Below are 25,281 nucleotides of genomic sequence, written 5' to 3'. Positions count from 1 at the left end.
CATTTTTCTGCCCGTCTCGATGCCTTTTTTGACGATCGGGTTGTTCAGTGTCTATCGGAATATCGCATCCTGAGCGGATCTCCTGTGGGTTCAGTGCGTGTTCCCGTACCTAGCTCTCGTGAAGCCTAAATGCACCTCTGATGTCCTCATGTTCAACAACCAGGATGTACTAATCAGCAGCTTGATCTAGCCAGTATAGTACCACTGCTGTAAGTTTGAGAGTAAGAGGACTTACAGTTGATAATTCACAACCGTATATCGGACTCACTATTCGGAACCTCGCATGACTCAGAAAAACTCCGCCAGCGGCCCTATCACCGCCAAAGCGCAGAATAGCGGCGGCACAGGCGGTACGTATCTCCGCCAATTCCGCCGATGCCACCAAAGTGGACGGCGATGTCGGGGCATTTCATCATTAGCCTGGGAGAATACTACACCGCATTGGCTGTTTTACTTTTTTTCAATGGGTCAAAAAGAACTTGACACCTCTTCCAGACGTCTGTGAGCACCAGTAGAATTACTTTCCTTGCTGCTTACAACCGTTGCTCTGCTGTGTCCTTGTTTGTCTCTTGTTGGCCAGGGTTCAAGCTGTGTTGTAGTATGTATGTATGTACTTGAAGGGTCGCCGTAACCGGACCCATAAGCTTAGCTTGGCTTGATCTGGGGAGTTCAGCAAGGATGATAAGCTGTGAGGTGATGTTCGGTATCTGGCTGCAGGTACAGTCAGTGTGGGATATGCTCAACAAGATACACAAAAATTAAAAAGAGAAGCCCTGATCGTCAGAGCCAAAACGGGACAACATAATGCATCAAAGTTGGGTGTTACAGAACTCGTGCCTTGGATTCTCCACGAAAGACCCTTGAACAAGACACTAGTGAGGGACGATCTCCATCGAATCTTGGTAAATTTTCTCACCTATTACGGCCGAAATGTTGGGGCAGTTCCATTTAGTCTGTAGATAGCAATCGGAGGTATCTATCCACTATTGAAGTGCTATGGAGCTACTTTGTTAGCTGTTCCTGGGCCTGGGCTGAGCTGCGTCACAGCCCAGTCCAGCACAACTTTTTGTAGAGTCACACACCAAAACTAGAGAATAATTTTCAGAGGTTCTTCTTATCTTATCAGCCGTACCGCCATTTTTCTTCACGGCGGGCCGCCCTACTTATCCCCATCCCCCCCTCCTCTAGAAACCAGTTCCAACAGAGTCACAGTCTCTTGTGTCCTTCCCATACATCGACATATCCTAGACGCTTGATTCGGGATACAGAAGGGCAACCTCGCCAGCGGGACGGTTCAACTTACGCATTGATACGTGCAAATTATCCGCTGCAATGCCTCTCAACTTCAACCTGGCAACCACTCTCGCTGGTCGAGCTCCGGCCCTGCTCCGTCATGGACGCAGGGTCCCGCGAGCTTTGCCCTCTCGCTCATTCTCCTCCGTGAGCCCTCTTTCAGCATCCGCATCATGCCGAGTCTCAATCGCATCTGCCCGCCCCGCCAACTCGAAGCGCCTGGGCACCCTCAAGGTTATGCGCGCCTACAGCTCCGCCGCTGTTCAGGATGCACCCAACCCCAAGGCCTACCTCGACAGTGGAGTCATCAAGCCTCACCAGACCGTTGATGTCAAGAAGGTTCTTGTCATTGGAAGTGGTGGTCTTGCCATTGGACAGGCCGGAGAGTTCGACTACTCAGGTTAGCATACCCAATACGCAGTGACGCACATCTCACCGATGAACTCGCGATTCACCACCAAAACTCATTTTTGATCATTCAAAATTAACACACTCGAAATATAGGTGCTCAGGCTCTCAAGGCCCTCAAGGAAGCCGGCGTTGCTTCTGTCCTCATCAACCCCAACATCGCTACCATCCAGACCAACCACAGTCTGGCTGACGAGGTCTACTACCTCCCCGTTACCCCCGAGTATGTCTCCTATGTCATCGAGAAGGAGAAGCCAGATGGCATCTTCCTATCCTTCGGTGGCCAGACTGCCCTTAACCTTGGTGTTGAGATGCAGCGACTCGGCCTCTTTGAAAAGTATGGCGTCAAGGTCCTCGGCACCAGTGTCCGAACTCTGGAACTGAGCGAGGATCGTGACCTCTTCGCCAGGGCTCTGGATGAGATTAACATCCCCATTGCCAAGTCGATTGCTGTCGGCACTGTCGAGGAGGCTCTCGAGGCCGCCGAGACCGTCGGATACCCTATTATTGTCCGTGCCGCCTATGCTCTAGGTGGTCTGGGTTCCGGTTTCGCCAACAACGAGGAGGAGCTCCGCAACATGGCCGCTCGATCTCTTACCCTCTCTCCCCAGATCCTCGTCGAGAAGTCGCTCAAGGGCTGGAAGGAGGTCGAATACGAGGTCGTTCGTGACGCCAACAACAACTGTATCACTGTGTGCAACATGGAGAACTTCGATCCTCTTGGCATCCACACTGGTGACTCCATTGTAGTTGCGCCTAGTCAGACTCTGAGCGACGAGGAGTATCACATGCTTCGAAGCGCTGCCATCAAGATTGTCCGACATCTTGGTGTTGTTGGCGAGTGTAACGTCCAGTACGCTCTCCAGCCTGATGGTCTCGACTACCGTGTCATTGAGGTCAACGCCCGTCTTTCCCGATCCTCTGCCCTGGCCTCCAAGGCTACTGGATATCCTCTTGCGTACACTGCTGCAAAGATCGGTCTCGGACATACCCTTCCCGAGCTCCCCAACGCTGTCACCAAGACCACCACTGCCAACTTCGAGCCTTCCCTCGACTACATCGTCACCAAGATTCCCCGATGGGATCTCTCCAAATTCCAGCACGTCAAGCGCGACATCGGCAGTGCTATGAAGTCTGTTGGTGAGGTCATGGCTATCGGCCGAACCTTTGAGGAGTCTTTCCAGAAGGCCATTCGTCAGGTTGACCCCCGATTTGTGGGTTTCCAAGGTGATAAGTTCGATGATCTCGACTTTGAGCTCCAGAACCCTACCGACCGCCGATGGCTCGCTGTTGGCCAAGCCATGCTTCACGAGAATTACTCTGTTGACAAGGTCCACGAGCTGACCAAGATTGACAAGTGGTTCCTCCACAAGCTGCAGAACATCGTCGACTGTACCCGTGAGCTTGAGCAGGCTGGTGGTCTTCAGAGCCTGAAGAAAGATCAGGTCCTCAAGGCCAAGAAGATGGGCTTCTCTGACCGACAGATCGCCATGGCCGTCAAGAGCACTGAGGACGAGGTCCGAGCCTACCGTCTCAGCTTCGGCATCCGACCCTGGGTCAAGAAGATCGACACCCTGGCCGCCGAGTTCCCCGCCAACACCAACTACCTCTACACCACCTACAACGGCTCTACTCACGATGTCACTTTCGAGGACAACGGTACTATTGTCCTTGGTAGCGGTGTTTACCGAATTGGTAGCTCTGTCGAATTCGATTGGTGTGCTGTCAGCGCCACTCAGGCTCTCCAGCAGATGGGTGAGAAGACCATCATGATCAACGTAAGTTTATATTCTCCCTTCCGTCCCAATCAAGCGTTCCTTCCTTATGCGGTGTTGCCGTGATCGCGGCCCCACTTCGCCGAAAACGGCCCCACTTTACACCGGACCTTTTCAAATCTCATCCTAAATCTCCTCACAACTTCTATAATCATTTTAAGGGGCTTTGACTAATATTTGACGATAGTATAACCCAGAGACGATGAGCACAGACTTCGACTCGGCTGATAAGCTGTATTTCGAAGAGCTGAGCTACGAGCGTGTCATGGATATCTACGAGCTTGAGAATTCGAAGGGTGTCGTTGTGTCCGTTGGTGGCCAGCTTCCCCAGAACATTGCCCTCAAGCTCCAGGAGACTGGTGGGGCTAATGTCCTTGGAACTGACCCCAGGGATATTGACAAGGCCGAGGATCGTCAGAAGTTCTCTGAGATCCTTGACAGCATTGGTGTCGACCAGCCTGCCTGGAAGGAGCTTACTTCCGTCAAGGCTGCTGAGGAGTTCGCCGAGGAGGTTGGCTACCCCGTTCTCGTCCGCCCTAGTTACGTCCTGTCCGGCGCTGCCATGACTGTGATCTCAAGCCAGGAAGATCTCAAGGACAAGCTGGAGGCTGCCAGCAATGTCTCCCCTGACCACCCCGTTGTCATCACCAAGTTCATTGAGGGTGCCCAGGAGATCGATGTTGACGGTGTCTCTGCCAACGGCGAGCTCATCATTCATGCTGTTTCCGAGCACGTTGAGCAAGCCGGAGTTCACTCCGGTGACGCCACTCTGGTTCTCCCCCCTGCCAATCTCGATAGCAACACCATGGAGCGTGTCAAGGAGATTGCTGTCAAGGTCGCCGCAGCTTGGAAGATCAGCGGCCCCTTCAACATGCAAATCATCAAGGCCGAGAACCCTGAGGGTGGCGAGCCCCTTCTCAAGGTCATTGAGTGCAACCTTCGTGCCTCTCGATCTTTCCCCTTCGTCAGCAAGGTCCTCGGAACCAACTTCATCGATATTGCTACCAAGGCCCTCGTCGGCAAGCAGGTTCCTGCCAAGTCTGACCCTATGGCTGAGAAGCGCGACTATGTTGCTACCAAGGTTCCTCAGTTCTCCTGGACCCGTCTCGCTGGTGCCGACCCTTTCCTCGGTGTTGAGATGGCTTCCACCGGTGAGATTGCTTGCTTCGGTAAGGATCTCGTTGAGGCCTACTGGACCTCTCTCCAGTCCACCATGAACTTCCGCATGCCCGAGCCTGGTGAGGGTCTCCTCTTCGGCGGAAATGTCTCCAAGCCGTGGCTCACCCAGGTCGTCGACTACGTTGCCCCTCTTGGCTACAAGCTGTACGCCGCTAGCCCCGAGGTCAAGGAGTTCATCGAGAACAAGTCCAAGACCAAGGTCGAGGTCGAGGTTATTGAGTTCCCCAAGGAAGACAAGCGTGCCCTCCGTGAGGTCTTCAAGAAGTACGACATCCGCGGATGCTTCAACCTGGCCCAGACCCGAGGCAAGACCACGCTGGACGTCGACTATGTCATGCGCCGAAATGCCGTCGATTTCGGCGTCCCCCTGTTCATGGAGCCTCAAACCGCTATCCTCTTTGCTCAGTGCATGAGCGAGAAGCTGCCCCGCCCTGAAGGCATCCCCGCTGAAGTCCGCCGATGGTCCGACTTCATCGGTGGAAAGCCCCTGTAAATTATAATTGGCGTTTTTGTGATTGGAAAAGGGGTGGATTTGGGAGTTATTCGAATGTGTGTGTGTGTGTGTCTGCGTGATAAACCTTTATGATAATATTAGTAGTCAATTCTACAAATATGACAAGTTTATGATATCCTTTACTTACTATAAGTTATGATGATATATATGAAGTCCTCCCAAAATATACATGTCTATCTTCTGACTCTGGTATTTGTGAAGTTTTTAGACACAACAGTGCAATCATCGTAACTTGAGCATGTCTTAACCATGATAATAATTTTCCCAAGTTACACTACCCTTGGCTGGAATCAATTTGACAACATGATCATCATGATTTGGATAAATTACGTTGGATATGATGATTGGCAACGATGTATCCAAAACAGTTCACCCGAAAAGGGGCTCTTAGCCTGACTGTGATCACAACTTCGCTCTTTGTACTCTTGAAGCGCCAACATAATGGACATCACTCAGTAATATCACGTCAAAGCACATGTAAACATGCACGATTCTTTTGATTTAAGTTGAGGAAGCCGCCCCAATGAAAGCATTGCCTATATGCTCCGATACCTGTCCTTAACGCCGCCTCAGCTATACATGCAATATCATCTTCCACGTGAAGGAAGTTAAGAAAATATCTAGCAAGAAAACCGAATCCAGCCTCACCACTTTTTGGGTTCCGCGTCTCATCTAGATCTCTATCTGACCTCACCTACTGTCTTCCCTTGTACCCCATACCTCTTTATTGACTAGGGCGGCGGTGAATTGGCGGACTTGGTCCAGCGCTCGTTTAGCCTGAAGGCAGCAAATCGCTTAGCAAGGGGTTCTCCCGAGTCGCGAGTGGAATTTTGAAAAGAAGAGGATGAGGAGGAAGAGGGCGAGGGGGCACCGTCCTCCTCCCGCTGACGCTTGGGGATTCTCTCACCAGTCGATTGAAGGATGGCCTGGAGGGTCTGCCAACCCTCGGTAGAACGGAGCTGGAATGTGTCGGCAAGATCGTGCTGGCTCGCTACACGGCAGAGCAGGGCTTCTTCGTCCTATGAAGCCTGTCAGTAGCTTTCTTCATACATGTCAAAAACAAGCGCACCTTGGAGAGGACGCCCATCTGGTGAATGAAGCAGAGAAGGTGAAAGTTAGAGACCTCCTGGCCTGTGGGCTTTTGGCTAGGCGACAACTTGACAAACTTGGACAGAGCGGAATGCTCTTGGCTCTCTCCGACGTATTCTCTGTTCTCGATAGGGAAGCCTTGCTGAGTGAACATAGGCTTAGGGTCCGCGGGGAAACCGTGGGTCAGTGTAACAAACAGATACTCGACGGGGAACGATGGTTTGGCGTTCTCCTGGACGTTGGCGCCGTATTCGTTGACCCTGCGGTAGAAAACTTCAGGGATATATCTTGTGCGACTGACAGATCCGTCGTCTTCCTCCTCATCGCGTACAAGCATGACATTAGGATCAGCTGACGGCTCAACAATGTCAGCACGAACCATTTCCACAGACTCGTTGGACATCTGGTAGGAGGAGATGGAAATCTCGCCCTGCTCATTACCGGTGATGATACATGTGACAAAATTTGAACCAAAGCTGCCGGTGTCACTCCACTTGGAGGGTTTGGGGTACTGAGCTTGCAACCTTGAAGAGAAGCAAATCTCCAAGGAGGACAAGAAGTAGGAGTCGGCGTGACGTTTGCAAACCACTGTGCCATCGCCGTTGCCAGCATCCAGCAGGTCAGTCCAGATTACTCCCACGGGCTCTAGACCGCACTGCTTGGCGACCCTGTCGACCTCCTTTTGCGACTCCCAGGCGTTCATTGTGATACCATCGAGCTCATCAACCTGAGGAGGTTCATAGATGGCTTCCACGACAGCCTTGACACCAAGCGGGACTTCAGTGTACTCGGTATATTTTCCGTAGAGATAACCTAGGCGTTGCGACCCGGTCTTTCGCCAGGTGTCAATAAAGGTGTCGATAATAGCAGGTGAGGAGAACTCGACATGATCGACCATTCGGAATTGTTGAGGCTGGAGAGTAATGGCACTGGGCTGGCACTTGGTACATATGCCCTCAGGCCAAGGGGGATGACCAGAAGGGCACTCATGCCTGACTCGATAGTAGGGCTCAACCAGGGGAGGAATGTATGAAGCGCCGAGCTCGGGCTTGTTGGTCGCAGCATTGATCTTTCGTAGGTACGAGTGGAAGGATAGGTATTTGATCTTCTTCTCCGCGAGATATCCAGGGTTGAAAGGATCGAGGGGTTGGCAGTAGTCACACATGCCCTTGGGACCATGGCGACACATGCGATCGATACCTCGGGGGATCTTGCCATCCTGTCGGTCTAATCGGTCGTCCAAGGCCGATTGGCGAATTACTTCCCACGGCCTGGCGATTCTTTCAGGTTTGGGGTTGATGGGGAGGTCTTCGGTCGGTAGAACGGGTTTCCCGTTAAGCCTGGCAGATGTGTTAGAGATTTCGGGTGCGTCACCGTTGGCAGCGTCGGCATGTTGGTAGGTGAGAAAGATGAGATCGCCATGCCTGTGAGGTTAGTTTGACTGAACCGTGGGAGGTCCTGAGGGCGACTAACTTGAGGCCAATCTGACCAACTTTGAAGTTGAAAATGTCCCCTAGGCGCTTTGAGTCTCCTCCGTTCGGGGCGTTCGATAGAGCTATGGTTTTGGGATCAACGGTCTTGGGGAGTTGATCGAGCAGCTGGAAGGGCTAGAGTCAGCACAGACAGCTCGGTGAGGGCTTCGAGACAACAGACCAGCTTTCCCAGATCCCCAAATGTAGTTGTGGGCTCGACATTCAGACGGGCCATGCCATCGGGGCCGCGGAGTCGCAGCAACATGGTGAAAGATATCTAGAGAGCTGTCGCTATGATGGTGTGTGGTGGGGTCTTTGGTGTTCGCTTTGGTGCCTTTTGAAGGTTGAATATTCTCGGTTTGTAGAGAAGGAGAGGATCTATAGAAAGAGAACAGCTGGGAGATGAGTGGGAACGAAAAAGAAGAGTCTAGAAGTTGGAGTTGAAACGCAATGAATCAACAGCATGAAGAAAGTGAAGTTGAGCGGTGGTAGGTAAGGCAGGGTAAGGTAGGTAGGTACCTAGCTCTAGACTCGGTACGTATCTTACCTAAGGTGGCTCACGGGAAACCATGTACCTCTGCTACCTTAACTCGAGCACAGCGTCATCTGGCGGTGCCTGCGATTGCTTATCTAATGCTCGAGTGACGTCGCACGGCAGTCAAATCCAGGGCCCATCCCGTCCGCCTGGCAGCATAGACTACCTATGTATGTATGTGTGTGCACCAGCCACAATTCCGGGAGCCACTTGATAGAAGCCGAAGCGTAATCTGGCCTAAAGTTGGATCTGCGCCACACCATCACCAATTGAACAGTTCCCTTATACCTTGCCTTAGTACCCAGTATTGCATTCGTGTCTGTACGTGGGACTCGACTCATACAAACCAAAACCCAAGTCACGGCCGGCTCGACTTCTTTCTCTACACTCGTTTTCTTTTTAATTACAGTACGGACGATCTCGTATTTTGCCTTTGCAACTTTCACCGTTCATCATGTTCAACATTGACTGGAAGGGCCTTGCCCTCCCCTTTGCCTATGTTCTCGTCCTCGGCAGCGCACTCATGACATTCTCGACAATCTACCGAAAAAGAAAAGCCGGTAACTATGCCACAGAAATAGATCTCAAACCAAAACATATGCTAACATGCCAAAGCCGAGAGCGCCAACTTGGCTCCGTGGTTCGGCCCTCACCTCCAGCGCAACGTCTACCTGTCCCTGCTACACCTCGAGGATGGCTCCGAAAAGGGCCCCAAGATTCCCGAAAGCGTCCTACGAGCTGCCCTTTTGCGTCGCGCCGTCGAAGATATCCGTCGCCTGATCCAGATCAAGTCTGCGAAGCAAGCATGCGGTTCTCTGCTGCAACGAGGCAGTGTGGGTGATGATCTGTGGCAGCGATTCCAGCGCGCCGAGAAGGAGATGGAGGAGGAGCTCAGAGATGTTGTCACAGAGGTATGGTAGCTGGCGTAGTGCGACTGCAAGAGATGAAGACATCATTGACAATTATAGGCCAACGCTCTCGCACCAAACTGGGGACAGTCCATCTTCCAATCCGCCCACGAAATGACGGCCAATGCTACCATGCGCAGCTCAATCGAAGAGATCCTCGCCCAAGCCGAGTCAGAGAAGCAGTGGTGGGAGAAGCGCCGAGGCCAGATCCAGTCAGAGTTCATGAAGGAGCTCGACGGCTCTGAGCAGAGCTCTTCTGCCAAGACTGCCAGCGAGGAGGATGCTGTCATGGTCGACACGCCTTCAAAGAAGAAGGGCAAGAAATAAACAGTTGAAGATGTCTTGTGTGGGTTGCAAGAATACGGGATTGGGGTGTCTTTATAGGTATATATACATGGCTCCGGGCCTACCTCTTCAGATTTTTGGTTGTAGTTTACCACATGTCACTTTGTTGCGAGGCGTACACTCTTGGTGTGCACGGGGAGAGGGAAGAGAAATACACACCGGCGGCGTTGAGGTTGACTTTTTCCTGTTTTTGAAAAAATAGTAGCATGGGCTTCTTCTCTATTGATATATATGTATAGGCTGTTTCACCTCGCCTTACTCCCTTGAAAATGCAGTGATGCACGCTGGCTAGTGGCCATGTCTAGCAATGCGACCGACCCAAGATGCAGTAACAAGAATGCAGAGAACACGCAGAAAGGACGCAGAAAGGATATGCAAAACTCCTGAACCTGTAAATCCAATCCCCCCTCCCAGAGATTGAAAGCAGACTGTCCTCCATTATTAATCACAATAACACCGTATGTCTCGGATTGCTTGACGCATCAGGAAAAGTGCTTTCGCCTCCAAAGATCCTCATCAGCTGCAAGTCTCGCCTTTCGTGCCTCTGCTAGGATCTCCTCCTCCGTCTTGAGAAGGATGGGAGATTCACAGCCCCGGAGACCGATAAACTTGCCCATCTTGCGCCGCTTCTCCTCGAGAGGCAGGTCAGATCTCCAAGTGACTGGGCAGGGGTACTGATTTGTCCAAGGCGATGGCGTCCTCTGGTGGTAGAAATGTGCAAGAGACTCCAGCTGCTCATCGGTGAGGAGCCAAAAGTTGAGGACCGTGGTGGGAAAAGAAGGATGGACAGCGCCTGTGGTGAGCTGGACAAGAGGTGCAAGCGGAAGAGCCATCTGTTCCAGCTTTCGTTGAAGATTTGGGTTCTTTGCGAGTCTTCGCTGGCCGAGGGCCCTGTGATGCCGTGAAGGGATCTCTCCTCGCATCATGCTGGCGGTTGTTGTAAGTGGTGACAATGGTGAGTGGTAGTAGAAGAAGGGGAAGAAGAAGAAGAAGAGGAAGAAGAGGAAGAAGGCAAGAAGAGATGGAGTGTCTGGGGGAAAGATGTATCAAGTATTTGTACTAGCAGTCAAGAGGTCAAGACAGCCCAATCTCTCCTTCTCTGCGAGATTCACTTCTGATCAAGAATAAGGATATTTCTTGTTCTTGGCCTCTATGATCAACGATCACAAGATCGGAGGTGATGCGATGGTGGATTGGCTTTGGCGGGGTGGCTATCGACAAGCGAAGCGAACCAAGCGGCCTTCTCCGAAGAGTCCGGTGAGTGAGGAAGTGAGTAAGTGAGTAAGTAATTAAGTGAATGACTGAATGAATGAATGAATGACAACACAGACTCTTGTTTGAGTTTCGTAGCCAATTCCTTGATCTGCGGGGAGGTCCGACTTTGGTTATTCAGAGGAACAGAGACGGACAGAAGAGCAGAGGATGGGAGGGATATATATTAGACAAGAGGCTATGCAGGCTCTGTATGAGACTTGTCTAGTTGAAACAAGATCACGGCCTCTCTTTCTTTCTTTCTGTCTTTCTTTCTTTCTTTCTTAATACTAAAGCAAGATCTCTCCCCGCCCTTTGGGTCTTCGGGCCCTTGGGTCTGGGAACTAAAGCAAGACTAAGATCGCGAACAGCCAGTTGAAGGGTCTTTGTGACCGAAGCCGTTCGATTGGCCTTGTTTTCCTTTGGAACATGCCTTAGGCAGTTGAACAGCTCAGCTCGACTTAGCAGCAGCTAACAACGTTTCTAACTATCTATCTAACCCACACGCCCCCCGAGAGGACCCAGACGAGATGCTGTTCTGGGTAAAGGCTTCCTTGACTGCCTGAAATCGACAAGCTTAGGCCCTTGAACCGCTTTGAGCTCCAGGGTTTAACTCTGGATTTGGCGTGGCCTGTGAGACATGGGAACAGTCTCCAACAAAACAATAACTCGACTCGACTCGACTCGACTGCGTTAGACGCAATTGGGTTGGTCCGAGGCGCTATGTCTATGGGAACAAGATACACCAACAGCGGCTGCAGTGGAATGTGACTTGGAGCCATTAGTTGGTCATGACTCAAAAGCAAGACAATGAGATACATACATACATTCAGTATCTTTACCGCTACTCTTTTTGGGTTTCTTTCTTTATTTCCTTCTCTCTCTATTTTGGTTCATTGTTTCATTGATTGGTTGATTATAATGGCAATCCCTTGAGTGTAAACCTGGGTACTAACGTAGTCAATGTAGGTACTAGCTATAGCCCTTCACCGTTATCGTTCATTCACATGATGCTTTGTTCTATGCAGTTCCCTCCGCTCCCGGCGTCTAATGATGCCTGTCTGAGTCTCTACCTGCATGTCTTGGATTTTGCTGCGTTGGCTGTAACCGTGACTTCACTCTCACCCTCCACTTTCACTCCCACACTCTCTCTCACTCTCACGTCTCATACATACTACTCACTCATAGTCTCACTCGCTCTTGGTTCCCAGCCACCTCGTGTCTTAGTTCTTTAAATGTCTTAGACTGACGACACCTTTTCTCTCCTCTTCTTTTTGCGGCCTATCACTAGGCCCCTCAATGGCCCATTGGGCTCGACCTCGGTTCCCATCTTAAACCCCCCTCTCTCCCCAAAAACCTGTTTCCAGACTTGGTTAATCCCGTCTCATCCCCTCAAATACAAAGGACCATCCCCATTTGGCGGTTGCAGTCTTTAATCTTCTCGCCATGTCTCTCTTTCTCAAACTTTGTCGACCAATGCAATCGCAATTCTCCATACTCAGAGCCACTTCAGCTTGGCGATGTGGTCCGCTTTCTTCTTGCTTGCTTTGACGAACCCCAAAGCCCTCAGCTCAGCCAGCGCACGGTAAAACAATACCAGCGACTTGCGTTCATCTGTCTCCTCCTCGCCCACAAGTGCTGAGAATGCAGCCCAGAGATCTGCCACATTGATGAGGCTCCCAGTCTCTGTGTATAGACGGTACAGGAGCGCCGTGGCCGGCAGAGTGGCCGGCGATCCTCTATCGCCTGGCTTGCAGCATGAACATGACAAATAGTCGTGCGGCCTGGTGAGGCTCCGTTCTAGAACTGCCCGTGGCCGAGGCACAAACACGTCTCGCGACGGAGCTCGAGAATCGTATAACCAGCTCTCCGACAACAAAAGAGACCTCGGTCTGACAAACTGAACATGCCTGATTAATAGCCCGGTGATGTCGTCGACGGCCTGAGTAAGTTGCTTGTCCTCATCTGTGAGCGCAGCCGAGTCTTGACTCAATTGAACTCTTTGTGCAATCACAGTGGTGCGCATCACTTTGCTCTGTCCGCTGTACTTGCTCCGTAGCGTAATGCCCTGCTCTTCCGCCCTTGATTGTAGCTCTTCCAGATTGACAAGTTGCCTTGTCAGTGCATCTCGAAATTCAAGGTCCGTTAGCTTCGTTGCTGGACCCAGGAGCAAGCCACCGTCTCCGTCCTGCAAGATTGATACAACCTTGCGAAGCATGACCAGCAGCTCGCTGACGTCCATACGCCGTACCGACTCAATAGCTCTCGAGTCCTCAGTAATTGAAACGCCCTCGTCCAAGGCTTCCGCATATGCTCTTGAGAACTCAATGTCTTGCGATTCTGTTTCTCCGAGAACAAGAAGTGACCGCAAGAAATCCTCAACAGACTCTTGACGACGGGCCAGACTATCTTGAACTCGCGTAACAAGAAACTCGTCGTTCTCAAGCAAATCTTTGGCGTATTGCACATTATTCAAGATGCCAGATTCTACTGCCCCCTCGACATTTTCCCTGAAAGAATCAGTATGCCGAATGGCCTCGATATGCTCAGTTTGCAACAATGCTGTATGCTCGAGAACACTGAGTGGATTTGCATAGAAATGACACATATAGGCGTACTATTATTTGTTAGCCGACATGAGACTTGTTTATATTATCTGTTCAAAGCTCGCCTTCAGTGACATAGTGAAAGTCTGAATGCCTGAGACCTGGTCGTGCTGACGATCAAGCAGGCTGCGGATGAGCGATGCCCCCAGCACTACAGGAGCATCAGATGTTGCTACCGCTGTTTTGAAGACTGTCTCGAGAATGGCCGAGGTTTGAATTACATCAAATTGTGCTCCATAAATTTGCTGGCAAGAAGCCTTGAGTAGTCTGGCTTGGAGAAGCTCGACTGATGTGGCGATGCCAAAGAGGAGAGTAAATGGTATACGAGGGCGCCAAGAGCTTGTTGACGTGTTAGCAGCCGTGAATCAAGTGTCCGAGGCGTAGACGTACTTGAAGAGAATGATCAAATCCGATAATAAACTGCTGTCGAACCCTTCACTGTCTTGAAAGGCGACAAACACATGCTCCACACTTTGAGGCTTGATAAATGCATACAGTGCTTCAAGATCATAATCGAGATACCTTCGTCCCTATAGAAAATAAGTGTTGTTCTATGAAGATGCAGATAACTCACCTCTCGACCGTCACTGACTTCAAGATCATCATCCTCATCAGTGGAGGCTTTGGCTGTGACATCTCGAATGATCTTCTTCAACGTGGCTTTCAGCGTCGATGCCTCTGACGACCGCAGACCAACAAACTTGCTCGATGTTGTTTGCTGAAGTGTCTCCGATAATTGTTGAAAGAGAAGGTCTTGTGATGCAATGTTGGGTCCTGTGATGATGAATGCTGAAGGGATTCTATCCCCACTATCCAAATATTAGGGGTTGCAGGTATATCAGGAGTATGACTCTTACGACTCTGTCACCGCGTCTTTGGCAAACTGGCAGACTTCATTGAGAGTCTCGACGTTTGAAGTTTTGAGTATTCTCTGATTCATGTGAGTGATACATCGGGTGAATAAGCTTGGTTCACTCACCTCGATCCGTTCATCAATCTTCGCCCAGCTCTCCTGGAACAATCTCTCCCTTAATTTGACGAGTTCGGGCTTCTCAGCACCGTTGAGAAGAGGGACAAAAGCTGATGAATCTTTCAATGTTTCAGCAGAGTCCTGGCCTTGCTTAGATCTTCTTCTCCGCTTGGCTGGCTTCTGGCGTGTCCCATCTTCGTCAGGGTCAAATATATATGCGACCTGTTGACCAAGTTAGTGAAATGCATTGCACAAGTTTCATGATTGGATTTTTAGCTACCTGATGATCCTCTTGGCTATATGTGTTCTGATTGACTACTTCACGAGCCATGATCAACAGTTTTATGCTGCACAAGTTATTGAAGTCTTGGAGGATGAAGAGGCTCCTGAGCTTGGATCGAGGGTGAATGGTCAACGCGTTTTAGACAGTGAGCCAGCATGTTAACACTGTAATACGCACTGTACCCCAACAACCAGCAAGATCGTATCTGTACGTGCCTTTTTAGAGGTACAATCACACAGGTTTCACACTAAGCAAGCAAGATCCCTTAGTAGGTAGGTAGACAATGACTGATATATACGATCTGTACGGGTTCCTATACTATTCATCGCAAACAAACAAGACACTTTATATAGAATGCTTCTAATTCTTTGTCCCATTCATCTGTATGCTATTGCTCCCCAAATCCTCATTCTCATTTGCCTCCTCTCGAAGATCATCATCTCATTCTTTGAGCTTGCTTCGCCTCGTTTGCCACCCATCCCATATGCCGTCTTGACTTCCATACCATGCTCGTCTCCTGTCCAAACTGGTTTATAGAAACCCACGTAAAGCGAGGCCCCTGACCCAGTATTGTTGATTTTGCCCTTTGTACAGTCCCTCCAAAAAAGATGTTTCTTGCCTCCGTCACTCCTGAAATCATTATGACTCCGGAGAGTCACGGCGCACCCCTGCCGCCAGATTTGGCAGATATTCATACAGATACCGAAAAGACGCAACGCGACGAAGTCACTTTTACCATAGTTGTGAAGAAAAGCATAAGAAAAAGTTGAAAATCGGGAAAAAAGACCAGTGTTTGTGGACCATAACCGTGACGCCATGAAACAAATTGCTCTTAACCACCAGGAGCTGACCCGTAACTTAAGCTGCAGCTTCAACAGGCTCGGGAGGAGCGACGGTCTTGTTTTTTGATTAGTCAAGCTCATGACGATAGGGGCTTTTTTCAACTTACTTCGTCCTTTTTCTCTTCAGGCGCCGATGCTTGTGGTGTTTCCGCAATCTTCTCCTCCTCGATCTCCTCGGGTTTCTCAGTCTTGGCTTCTTCAGTCTTTGTCGCCTCAGGTTTTGGCTCTTCAGTAGTCTCCTTGCCACTATCGTCCTTCTTGTCGTCTGCCTTGGCTTCCGACTTGCCATTGACGCCGTTGGTGGCATCGGGAGCAGGGGTGACATTTTCAGTAGCCAGTAGCTGAGTCCACTGGTCCAGAAGAACCTTGGAACGGTCCTTGAAATGGAAGTCGTCCTCACGGGGGATCGATTCCAATTTGAGAATAGCTTTGAGAACCTTGTTGATCTTGGTCGCACGAATGATGGACACCTCAAGATCCTTCAAATTCTCCAACATTGTGACGTATTCGGACATGTGTTCCATCTCTGATTCCTGGGGTTGCTGATCTCTGGTGAGGAGACCTCGCTGAAGCTTATGACGGAGATACAACACTTCCTTCTGCAAATTTGTGAGTAAATTGATCAGTCAACAAACAGCTGCATTTATCTCACCTCCTTGTGGTGTCTTCGCTCCTCGGGTGTCATCTTGGCCTTCTTGGTGGTCTCAGCCTTCTTATCAGACGACTTCTTAACCTTGACCTTGGCTTTGGCAGCAGATTCCTCTTTGGCCTTAGGAGTGCCATTGGCAGCCTTAGGCGTTGATGTATTGAGCTTAATCTTGGGTTTCTTAACGGATTCGGGCCGTTGTGGTGTCTGGCAGTTTTGTTAGCAAAATGAATCAGCAACGCCGTATTGGAAGAATTACACTGGCGTCATCCTCAGCCTTACGCTTCTTGGACTTGGACTTCTCTGAAGCATCATCGGCGTCTTCCATCTCGACGTCTTCGTCAGCAGCTTTGGCCTTGCCCTTCTTGCTCTTCTTGGGAGTCGCAGCGGCTTGCTGCTTGGCAAGCAGTTCATCTTGGAATTGCTTAAGCACGTCCTTGTAGTGTTCGATAGAGTTGTGTTCGGCAGCGAGCGAGAATGCCTCTTTCAAATCCTTGCGCATTTTCTCAGTGATGGTCTCCCTGGCCTTTTCAGGAGTAAGTTCTGTAAGTCCAGTATTGGGTACCCAGCCACTGTAGTCAGGTTAGCGATGATCGGGAACGTTGATGAGCTGCAACGTACAATTCATTCGTGTGGAGATACATGACTGGGAAAGTTCTGTCGTTGACACGTTTGCCACCATCAGCATATGCCTCGGTATAGGAGCCATCAGGTCGCGCGGCGGCTACAGGGCGGCTATCGACCAGAGCTTGTGGCAGCATTGATTCATCGCAAATGATGGCAGGCCAAGCGGGAAAACCTTTGAGCTTGACCAAGAAGTGGTCTCCAGGCTTGGCGTTCAAATGCGTGAGACGCGCCTTGGAGGCCTTCTTGCTCAGGCTCTTGCGGCTGCCACCGCCAGTCGACTTTCGTCTATTGTTCTTCGCTTTTGCTGAGGCAGACTCGGTGGCGGCGTTTTCGGTTGCTGTCTCACCATCGGCAGATGGAGCGGAGTTCTCGGCCTTGGTCTCCCCGGCAGCCGGGGCCTCAGTCGCGTCCTTCATTTCGGTATCTGCACCCTCTTCAGTGGGCTTTGAGTTCTCCTTCGGTGCTTCGGCCGCGTCTTTATCTTCGGCGGGTTTCTCTGAGTTTCCAGCTTGTTTGGTTTCTGTTGCGCGATGTGGTCAGCATGGATCTGACAGAGGGAAGGACGCGCCTGAGCGACAGAGCACACGAGGGATCAAAGCGCGATTTCTATGCCAATGCGACCGAGTGCGCAATGAATAGCAAACGCTCTGTAATCATAACTTACCCTCAGCGGTCTTTGTATCTTCCTTGTTTACCTCGCCATCGGCCTTTGCGGCTTCGTTCCCGATCGTCGATGGCTCAGTAGGCTTCTCTGCGGCAGGAACTTCCTGCGCGCCGGGAGCAGTTGCCTCTACCTCAGGCTTCTCGTTAATCTGGTCGGCCATGGCAATAGCGGTGACAGTGTTTTCGCTTGTCACAAATCACAGGAGCCAGAGGAAGAATTCCAGCTCGCAAAAGATAGGCGAACGCGTAGCGGATGCTGTATTGCGCGTGTCAATGGAGCGCAAGGTTCGTAGAGCGATGGCGATGATGTGTTGGCGATGATTTGCGCAATTGATGATGATGGGCGCCTCTTCGAGTTGTGCCGCGATGTTGGGGTTGACGAGGAAAAAACGCTGGTGCGAGTTGATGGGCTGGACTGGGACTGGACTGGGCTTTGCAAGGGAAACAGAAGCACTTTCAAACGTCACCAGAGCATCGGTCACGTGATGGCCCATCTGGCATTTGCGCTGCGGGCGGCGTCATCCCCAACCCCAGGCTCTCTCCCTCTCACACACGACATCAAAGGCCCAGCGCGTAGTCGACGCTGATTCGACGCCCTAGTATACAAGACCATCGGAGGGACGCGTCCGTAGTCTCTTTTCTCACCATCTTCACTGCCCAATTCCCGGCAAATGTCACCTCGTGGGCCTAGCTCTCTCTAGACGCGTTTGGCGTTGTGAACACTGGATCTCAGCACCTCGCGCCTCTCTCACTTGTAGTGCATTGTTAGACATCCACACAACTCGCCTTGTATCCAGAAAACTCTTCTCAAAAACGCACATCTCAGTCATAGTCCTGAGTTGATAGATTCGATTATTATCTCCTAAATCCGAATTCGTAGTCTTCAATAGTGTACAACGCCATCGCTGGCAATCGCCATGGTAATTGTAAATCAGAGTGAGCTTTTAGCTTCTACTCCTCGTCTTCGTCCTCGTCCTCTTCCTCTTCATCGTCATCCACGTCCATGCCCTCAGCAGCTGTAACCGAAAACTCCCGCTCCTGGTCGACTCCAACATAACTATCACTCATTAGGAACAGCTTCAGATCATGCTCACCTGGTGATGGCACAGTGTACTCGAGGCGAACGTTCAGTTCCCGCCCGATTGTCACTCGCTTGATGGCCAAGAGGCTCTTGGTCTTCTCATCACCAACAACCAACCACCAGTTCTCCATCTTCTTGGACGGGTAGAATGGTGCGTGTACGGTAGAGTCATAATCGCCGTCCTCCTCTTCCAAATTGCGGGCAATCTTGATGTTGAGATAGGCCGGTTCGCCTGCCCTGATCTCACCCTCGTCAAGAACCTCATGTTCAAGCTCCAGGTCAGGATACTTGTCGTTTGTGAAGTTTGCAGCCTGTGCCAATTGGTTTTGTGACAAGCCAAGTCGCTTAACAAGTTTGTTGTAATCGGCATTCTCATCCGGGTTCATGGCTTCCATGAAATCAAAGATATCCTTAATTCTGCGAACAACATTAGCTGACAGTCCGCTCAATCTTTCAGTCAGTACGTACCCAAACTCATTGGCCACCTTGACAACCTCCGGTGAGAAGTGAGGAATTTGTTTAAGAGGGCTATCCCGGTCCCACATTCCCTGAACGATCATCTGTGACATCTCCATAGCGCTCATGGCGTTGAGATGTCCCTCCGAAGATAGAATGTCGACCATGGCACTAAGAAGGCTCAGCACCCTCGACAGTAGGACCTCCTGGTCCTTTGCAAGATCAATTGGCAGCTGCATGCGGGAGAAGTGAGACTGGAGCAAGACGAAGGATTTGAAATGAGGGGAGTCATAAACTGGTTCAGACATCTTCACAGGCACTCGGTCGTAAATGCGTCGCAGCAGACCATCCTCATGACGTCGAATCTGGATCGACTCGAATTCTGTTGCTGAAGTGACAATTTCCATGATACCTTTGAGCTTTGTGCGAGCACTCAAAGAGAGCAGGAAAGTCTGCATCGTGATGTAGGAAATGTTGTAGTATGCCGCAATCATGGCTGCGTTTTGAGGTGCCACGGATCCATCATCCTCGTCAAACTCAATGATCTTGGATTCGCTGAGCTCACGAAGAGTCGTCTCAACCAAGTCAGACATGTAGTTGCTGAGGCCCTCATGCGTTGTGCTTGTCAGGCTATAATAACTTGGGTTGGCAAGCAACCTTCGATAGAAGTAGGTGAAAGTAGTCCAGTTGATCGCATCGTCGCCCGACTCGATCATCTTGGTGCTGATCTCTGTCACGAAGACATCGTGCAAGTAGTTGTGCAGATGCGACTCAACAGGAAGGGCCTCGTTTAGGAATTTCTTGTAGTACTCGCGCTTGACTTGGGGCAGCATAAGGACGCCTCGGCCTCTGCCGTCCTTGGAGGGTCTAAGAGCTTTACCAAACATGTGCAGCACCTCACTGAGAGGGTAGTCAACATATCGATGCTCCCGACCTTCAAAGTATTGTGTGCCCATAACGATAACGAGATGTGCTGTGCTGTTGAGCTCCCAGCAAACATCGCGTGAAGCAACAAGCACCTGGATAGCACCGTTGTCGTAGAGATGCTTAACAATTCGCTTATCACTCTGGCTAAGAGCCTCATGGTAGTAGCCAACACCATGAGAGAGGGCTTCGGCGAGAGCCTCCTCGTTAATGCGTTCAAGGAGAGGCTTCATTTGCTCCACCTCAGCGTGAAGGAAACGGTCCTCGTCGTCGTCAGCGAAGGCTGCAGCCAACAAATCTCGGGCAGTTGCACGAGTCTGCTTGCGGCTGGGCACAAAGATCATGGCAGGTTTGTCAGGAGACATCTGTGTGATGGCGAGATACGTGGGCTTGGCCATGGCAAGCATGAGAGACGGGAAATGAGTATTTGTGAATGACTGCAGGTGAAGCTCAAGAGGGACTGGTCGAACATGTGGACTGAAGTTATAGATGTCGTGCTTCTTTGCATCGACCCATTCACCAATGTCTCGAGCGTTCGCCAGCGATACACTCAATGCGACAATTCGCAGGGGCAATTCCGTCTGTGTGCGGATGTAATGCATACGAGAGACAATCGTCTCGTACACATAACCTTGAGAACTGCCAAGGAGATGGACCTCGTCAGCGATAAACAATTCAACCGTTTGAACGTTCTTGCGTCGCTTCCATTGTCTTGATAGCACATCCCACTGAGTTGGGGTTGCCAAGATCAGGTCGCCCTTTTCCAACAGCTTGAGATCTGTTGCTGTCTCACCGGTAAGTTTCACTATCTCTTTACCGCCATGGAGATGGCTGAGCCTCTTCTGCCAATCTTGGAGGCGAGAGTCAACAAGTTCTTGGAAGGGGGCAATATACACGGCACGACCAACATCGCTCTTTGTCCAGTGCCTTAGAAGAGCAAATTCGGCACAAACAGTCTTGCCGCTACCAGTGGGAGCTCCAATAAACACATTCGCATCAGACTTGTACAGCGAGTTGAAAGTCTGCGTTTGGATTCTGTTAAACTGCTTCCATGCAGGATAGAGATCAACGTAGCTTGATACTTTGAGGGCAGAAACGGGGAGAGGCTGAAGCTCAAGAAGCTCTGTATGAGGAGGGAACTTCTCAGGCAAGATCAACTTATGGAAGGGAACAGGAAGCCTGGTCTCAGCATGCATCCATCGGTCAGAGATAACCGAAACGAAGTAGTTTGGAGGCATTGGATCTGTGATAGGAACGGTGAAGTCGACAATGTGCTCATTTTGCTCCGATTCGGCATATTCCTTGCGCAGCAAAAAGGTGTCATGGTAAAGTATGTCTTCTCCATCGCAGTCCTCAACAATAATCCAAAAGCTCTCGGCGACGCCGTGAATAGAATCGTCCCACTCAAAATTAGGTGTGATGCTCAGCTCGACACGCAGCATCGATCTTGTCATAGGTTGAACTTGAGCCTGGACTTCGACTCGCGGGAACTTGTTAACCAAGCCACATACAGTACGGCCGGCTCGAGGAAGGCCAAGAAGCTCACCCATACGGGGAGGATCCAGATCAAAGTAGCTGCTCCAAGACACATCGATTTTCTCAGCCTTTTGGATAACATCCCGAGGACAAGAGGGGAACTGTCGAAGAGGTGACATTGTTGGCCACATCCGCTTCTCGGCCATTTTACAGAGGTCCAGAGCAGTCTTCGCAACGGATGCCCAGCCTTTCTTCATTGCGATTTCAAAGATGGCGCGCAAGATACGACCCGCAGATTGCGTAACGTACACCATGTCGGCCATGAGCGCGAGGCCATCGAGCTTGAGGCGCGAGATGTATGCCTGCAAGAGGACATTGATCTTGGCGTGAGGTTCCTCAATGCTCTCCTTGACAGGGATTGGGACTCGGCCCAGCAGCTTAGCCAACTCAAGCTTCTCATCCTGTCGAACTGGGATATACTTGAATTCAGCACTGAGGGCGAAGACACGGAAGAGCTCAATCGTGGTGATAGAAGGCTGGATCAGGTTGTTGTAAGTCTCCATAGAACCGAATGTGATATAATAATGTGAAGCGATGCGACCAAGCTCAGTTGACTGGAGCTTTCCAGTCTTTTCATCATACTTGATGAGATTTGACTTTCGCAGAACCATGGCGGCAGAATGAATCAAGTCAACTCGCTTCTGCTCAAGAGCCACATCATCTTCATATTCTGCGCCTACCTGGTAGAGTCCAGGCGAGCGAAGCATTCTGACAAAGAGGTATGTGTAACCCAACCACTCAACACCCTCATCACGAGTCCTTACGTTGCCAAGGACGATTTCGGCATTCAGGTTGTCCACCAGCTTGCTAACAAACTGACTCTCGATCGGAAGCTGCTGATTCAGAAGTGAGAGATAGTATTGCATTTCACTCTGTGTCGTAATGATGATACCTTCTCCGTAAGTATCGTATTGGGGTCGACCCGCACGTCCAAGCATCTGAAGGACGTCTTGAGGGCTGAGCTCAACCCAGCTACCCTTCTCGGGGGAGTACACCTGTGTTCCCTTGATGACAACTGTATGGGCAGGCAAGTTCACACCCCAAGCCAGCGTAGCAGTACACACCAGAACCTGGATAGCACCATGGGCAAAAAGGTTTTCGACATCTGTCCTGTCAGCTCGGCTCATACCAGCATGGTGGATGCCGAAACCATATGGCAGAATATCCTTGAGGTCTTGGTCGGTTGCCTGAGAAGACGCTTCATTGAGGACTTCACGGCTACCAGCATCGTGACGAAGGATCTGGTTGATTGTGTCTGACTCAAGAGCCTTATCACGGATATAGCGAGCAGTCTTGGCAGTCTCTTTTCGGGAATGCACAAAGATAAGCATCTGGTTGCGGTTTGTGCCCACATGCTCGATCACCTTGTTGTAGCAGACGTCGTTCATGGTCTTTAGCTGTTTGATGGCCTTACGGTCAGTGACACCAACAAACTCCTGTCGTAGAGGACAGGGTCGGAAAGACCCGTCAAAGTGGAAGAGACCCTTCTTCGTATCCACTCGCAAGAAGCTCGCAACATCTTTGTAGTTGGGCAGGGTGGCAGAAAGACCAATAATTCGGACTGGCTCGCCAGTTTGTTCAGTCTTGCGGATGGTTCGGCTAACAATGCTTTCCAGTACAGGGCCACGGTCGTCATGGAGAAGGTGGATTTCGTCGATAATGATGAGGCGTACGAGGTTGGTGTAAGTCAAGTCATTGGACTTTCTGGTGATGACGTCCCATTTCTCAGGGGTTGTGACGATGATTTGTGTCTCAGCGATTTGTTGCTTGGTAAGTTGACGATCACCTGTCAATTCTGCGACTCGAATGCCATACGGCTCGAGCCTACCACCCAAGTTGCCAACCTGTTCCTGAACTAGAGCCTTCAAAGGAGCGATACAGACAATCTTAAAGGCGTCTAGATCGATATCGCCGGTCTCAGGGTTGCGATGCTTTCCAATCTCCCGGAGAATAGCGAGCATACCAACATTGGTTTTTCCACTGCCAGTAGGAGCACAAACAAGCATGTTTCCATCATCATCGAATGCTGAAGGATAGCACTTGGACTGGATCTTGTTCAAGGACTGATTCTTACTGAAGGGATTTCGTGCCCACTCTGGCATATCGGAAATGGGTATCAAGACATCGCCGGGCTCATTGCGTTTCTTAGGAGTAGGGATGTGAATTTCTTCATAACCCTTGAACGTCCTCTTGGTTGAACCTTCTGGTAGCCGGACCTTGGGGTTTGTCATCAGGTGGTTTCCTTGATCGAAGACCAGATTATCGAGGTTGATGAGCTTTCGAGGCTGAAGCCCGCCGACAAGTTGGCCCTCGGCACGTTCAACCTTGGGTCCATCCGCGGTAAAGGAAGCTGGGACATCAATATCCATCTTGATGTCAATCTTGCCCTTCTTGCCCTCGGCAGTGTCTTTACCCTTCAATTCATTGAGAATCCATTGAAGACCCTCTGAGACCATTTCACGCTCAACATCAGCGCGCTCTTCAGTAGTCTGGGTTCGTGCTAATTTTGTAAGCCAGAAAACCTTCTCCCTGTTCTCAACAAGCTTCTGAACCAACTCATGGTGCTCGTAGTCGAACAGTTCCATGAGATCATTCTCAACATCACGCAAGGACTTTTCCTCGCCATCCTCACCAGGTTCTCCTGACAGGATCTTCAGAGCCTCCTTTGTTTTGTCGCTTTGCTCATGAGCGTCGGGGTATAGTGTGCCGATTTGCCGTTGTAGCCAAAATGTATCGATGTCTTGGGCTGGTATGCTATGCTTGTCTTTCTCATCTTGTTTGCCGCCTGAAGGAGCTGAGTCGAGAATCATCTCATCCCCAACATCAGCAACAGCATCTTCTTCCTTGCCTTCAGCACTCTCTTCCTTCTCTTTCTCTTCCTCTTCCTCTTCGTCCTCTGAAGATTCGTCACGGACTTCATGAACAAGGCCCCCCTCGTCATCCTCTTCGTCTTCATCGAACGCGACCGCGACACCCTGGCGCTCGTCTATTTCAGCATCCTCACCATCAGCGCCACCCATCGCAACGTCGTCGTCGTCGTCCTGGGCGTCGTAATCTGTGATCTTCTTGCCGAGGTTCACCAACTCATTAAATTCCTTGGGGTTTAGTGTCACACCCAAGATGTCGTCGATTTCCCTCTTTTTATCCAGATCTTTCATATCATCATCCTTCAAAAATTCCAGGGCGGCATCCGCTGCGCTGCGTACGACGTCGTGGGATACGTCGCCCAGAGTTTTTGCTACCGAGGTAATGATGAGGTCGAAAGTCTGTCGCGTCGCTGCAGTTCGGGGTCGGTATGTGATGCCATCCACCAAAATATCGTTGGCGCCGAGGATACCTGTCGATTGAGGCGCCTCAGCCTTTCGTTTGCGCTGTTCTCGTGCCAGAATATCTTCGCCTTCTCTTAAACTGCCTCGCTCGATTGCGGGGAGTCCAGGCTGTTTCTTCGGTTTTGGCGCGTCATCGCGTGCAACTCGAGCACCCATATCTCGAATACTCAAGCGACCAGCCAACGACTCTGGATCTCCAGTAGCCTCATCAGTTCGTCTTGTAACGAATCGACGATCGGCCTGGAGAACCAGGTTCGACATGGCCGAGTACTTGTACTGCGACACATCTCGATTTGCGTCGGACATGATGGCTAGACTGTTATTATGTTGTGTTGTAATTGATAGAGAACGTCGATGTTCTCGACAAAGCCTGGGGCGCTTGGCACTTAAATAACCATTAGTTTGCCACCGACGCGACTCAGTCAGATATATAGCTGTTGCCTGAGTATTCTGTAGTCTGCGATTGGTGCGCAGTCGTTTTGAAAAGATGTGTAGTTGACTCAAGGTTTAGAAGTTCAAGTCGCGATCGTAAATTTCGAATCTCAGCCT

The 25,281-nt window shown here is 50.6% G+C and overlaps 7 protein-coding genes across 7 annotated transcripts; 2 read left to right on the top strand and 5 right to left on the bottom strand.

The window, feature by feature from the left end:
* Window positions 1–1,332: 1,332 nt before the first annotated feature.
* Window positions 1,333–5,148, top strand: FPRO_00732 (putative carbamoyl-phosphate synthase (glutamine-hydrolyzing) arginine-specific large chain; the record flags this gene model as incomplete). Its single annotated transcript, XM_031223159.1, has 3 exons — window positions 1,333–1,693; window positions 1,798–3,479; window positions 3,664–5,148. The coding sequence occupies 3 exons, from the start codon at window positions 1,333–1,335 to the stop codon at window positions 5,146–5,148; spliced, it is 3,528 nt and encodes a 1,175-aa protein (XP_031075739.1).
* A 752-nt stretch (window positions 5,149–5,900) lies between these two features.
* FPRO_00733 (putative nuclear protein localization factor and ER translocation component NPL4) lies at window positions 5,901–7,995 on the bottom strand (the record flags this gene model as incomplete). Its single annotated transcript, XM_031223148.1, has 4 exons — window positions 5,901–6,188; window positions 6,239–7,682; window positions 7,732–7,856; window positions 7,912–7,995. 4 exons carry the CDS (start codon window positions 7,993–7,995, stop codon window positions 5,901–5,903), a joined length of 1,941 nt encoding a protein of 646 aa, XP_031075738.1.
* A 724-nt stretch (window positions 7,996–8,719) lies between these two features.
* FPRO_00734 (uncharacterized protein) lies at window positions 8,720–9,500 on the top strand (the record flags this gene model as incomplete). The annotated part of the gene is made up of 3 exons (XM_031223137.1): window positions 8,720–8,825; window positions 8,881–9,176; window positions 9,234–9,500. The coding sequence occupies 3 exons, from the start codon at window positions 8,720–8,722 to the stop codon at window positions 9,498–9,500; spliced, it is 669 nt and encodes a 222-aa protein (XP_031075737.1).
* Window positions 9,501–10,000: 500 nt separating this feature from the next.
* Window positions 10,001–10,444, bottom strand: FPRO_00735 (uncharacterized protein; the record flags this gene model as incomplete). Its single annotated transcript, XM_031223126.1, has 1 exon — window positions 10,001–10,444. One exon carries the CDS (start codon window positions 10,442–10,444, stop codon window positions 10,001–10,003), a length of 444 nt encoding a protein of 147 aa, XP_031075736.1.
* A 1,823-nt stretch (window positions 10,445–12,267) lies between these two features.
* FPRO_00736 (uncharacterized protein) lies at window positions 12,268–14,676 on the bottom strand (the record flags this gene model as incomplete). Its single annotated transcript, XM_031223114.1, has 7 exons — window positions 12,268–13,386; window positions 13,441–13,714; window positions 13,766–13,905; window positions 13,950–14,184; window positions 14,233–14,306; window positions 14,355–14,567; window positions 14,626–14,676. 7 exons carry the CDS (start codon window positions 14,674–14,676, stop codon window positions 12,268–12,270), a joined length of 2,106 nt encoding a protein of 701 aa, XP_031075735.1.
* Window positions 14,677–15,486: 810 nt separating this feature from the next.
* Window positions 15,487–17,567, bottom strand: FPRO_00737 (uncharacterized protein; the record flags this gene model as incomplete). The annotated part of the gene is made up of 6 exons (XM_031223103.1): window positions 15,487–15,525; window positions 15,578–16,069; window positions 16,123–16,323; window positions 16,376–16,688; window positions 16,738–17,263; window positions 17,408–17,567. 6 exons carry the CDS (start codon window positions 17,565–17,567, stop codon window positions 15,487–15,489), a joined length of 1,731 nt encoding a protein of 576 aa, XP_031075734.1.
* Window positions 17,568–18,357: 790 nt separating this feature from the next.
* Window positions 18,358–25,038, bottom strand: FPRO_00738 (uncharacterized protein; the record flags this gene model as incomplete). Its single annotated transcript, XM_031223092.1, has 2 exons — window positions 18,358–18,904; window positions 18,956–25,038. 2 exons carry the CDS (start codon window positions 25,036–25,038, stop codon window positions 18,358–18,360), a joined length of 6,630 nt encoding a protein of 2,209 aa, XP_031075733.1.
* Window positions 25,039–25,281: the final 243 nt, after the last annotated feature.

Source organism: Fusarium proliferatum, assembly GCF_900067095.1.
Source record: "Fusarium proliferatum ET1 genome assembly, contig: FPRO_scaffold001, whole genome shotgun sequence".
NCBI lineage: Eukaryota > Fungi > Ascomycota > Sordariomycetes > Hypocreales > Nectriaceae > Fusarium > Fusarium proliferatum.
Note: the sequence above shows the minus strand (reverse complement) of the source record. Positions and strands in the feature narration are given on the sequence as shown.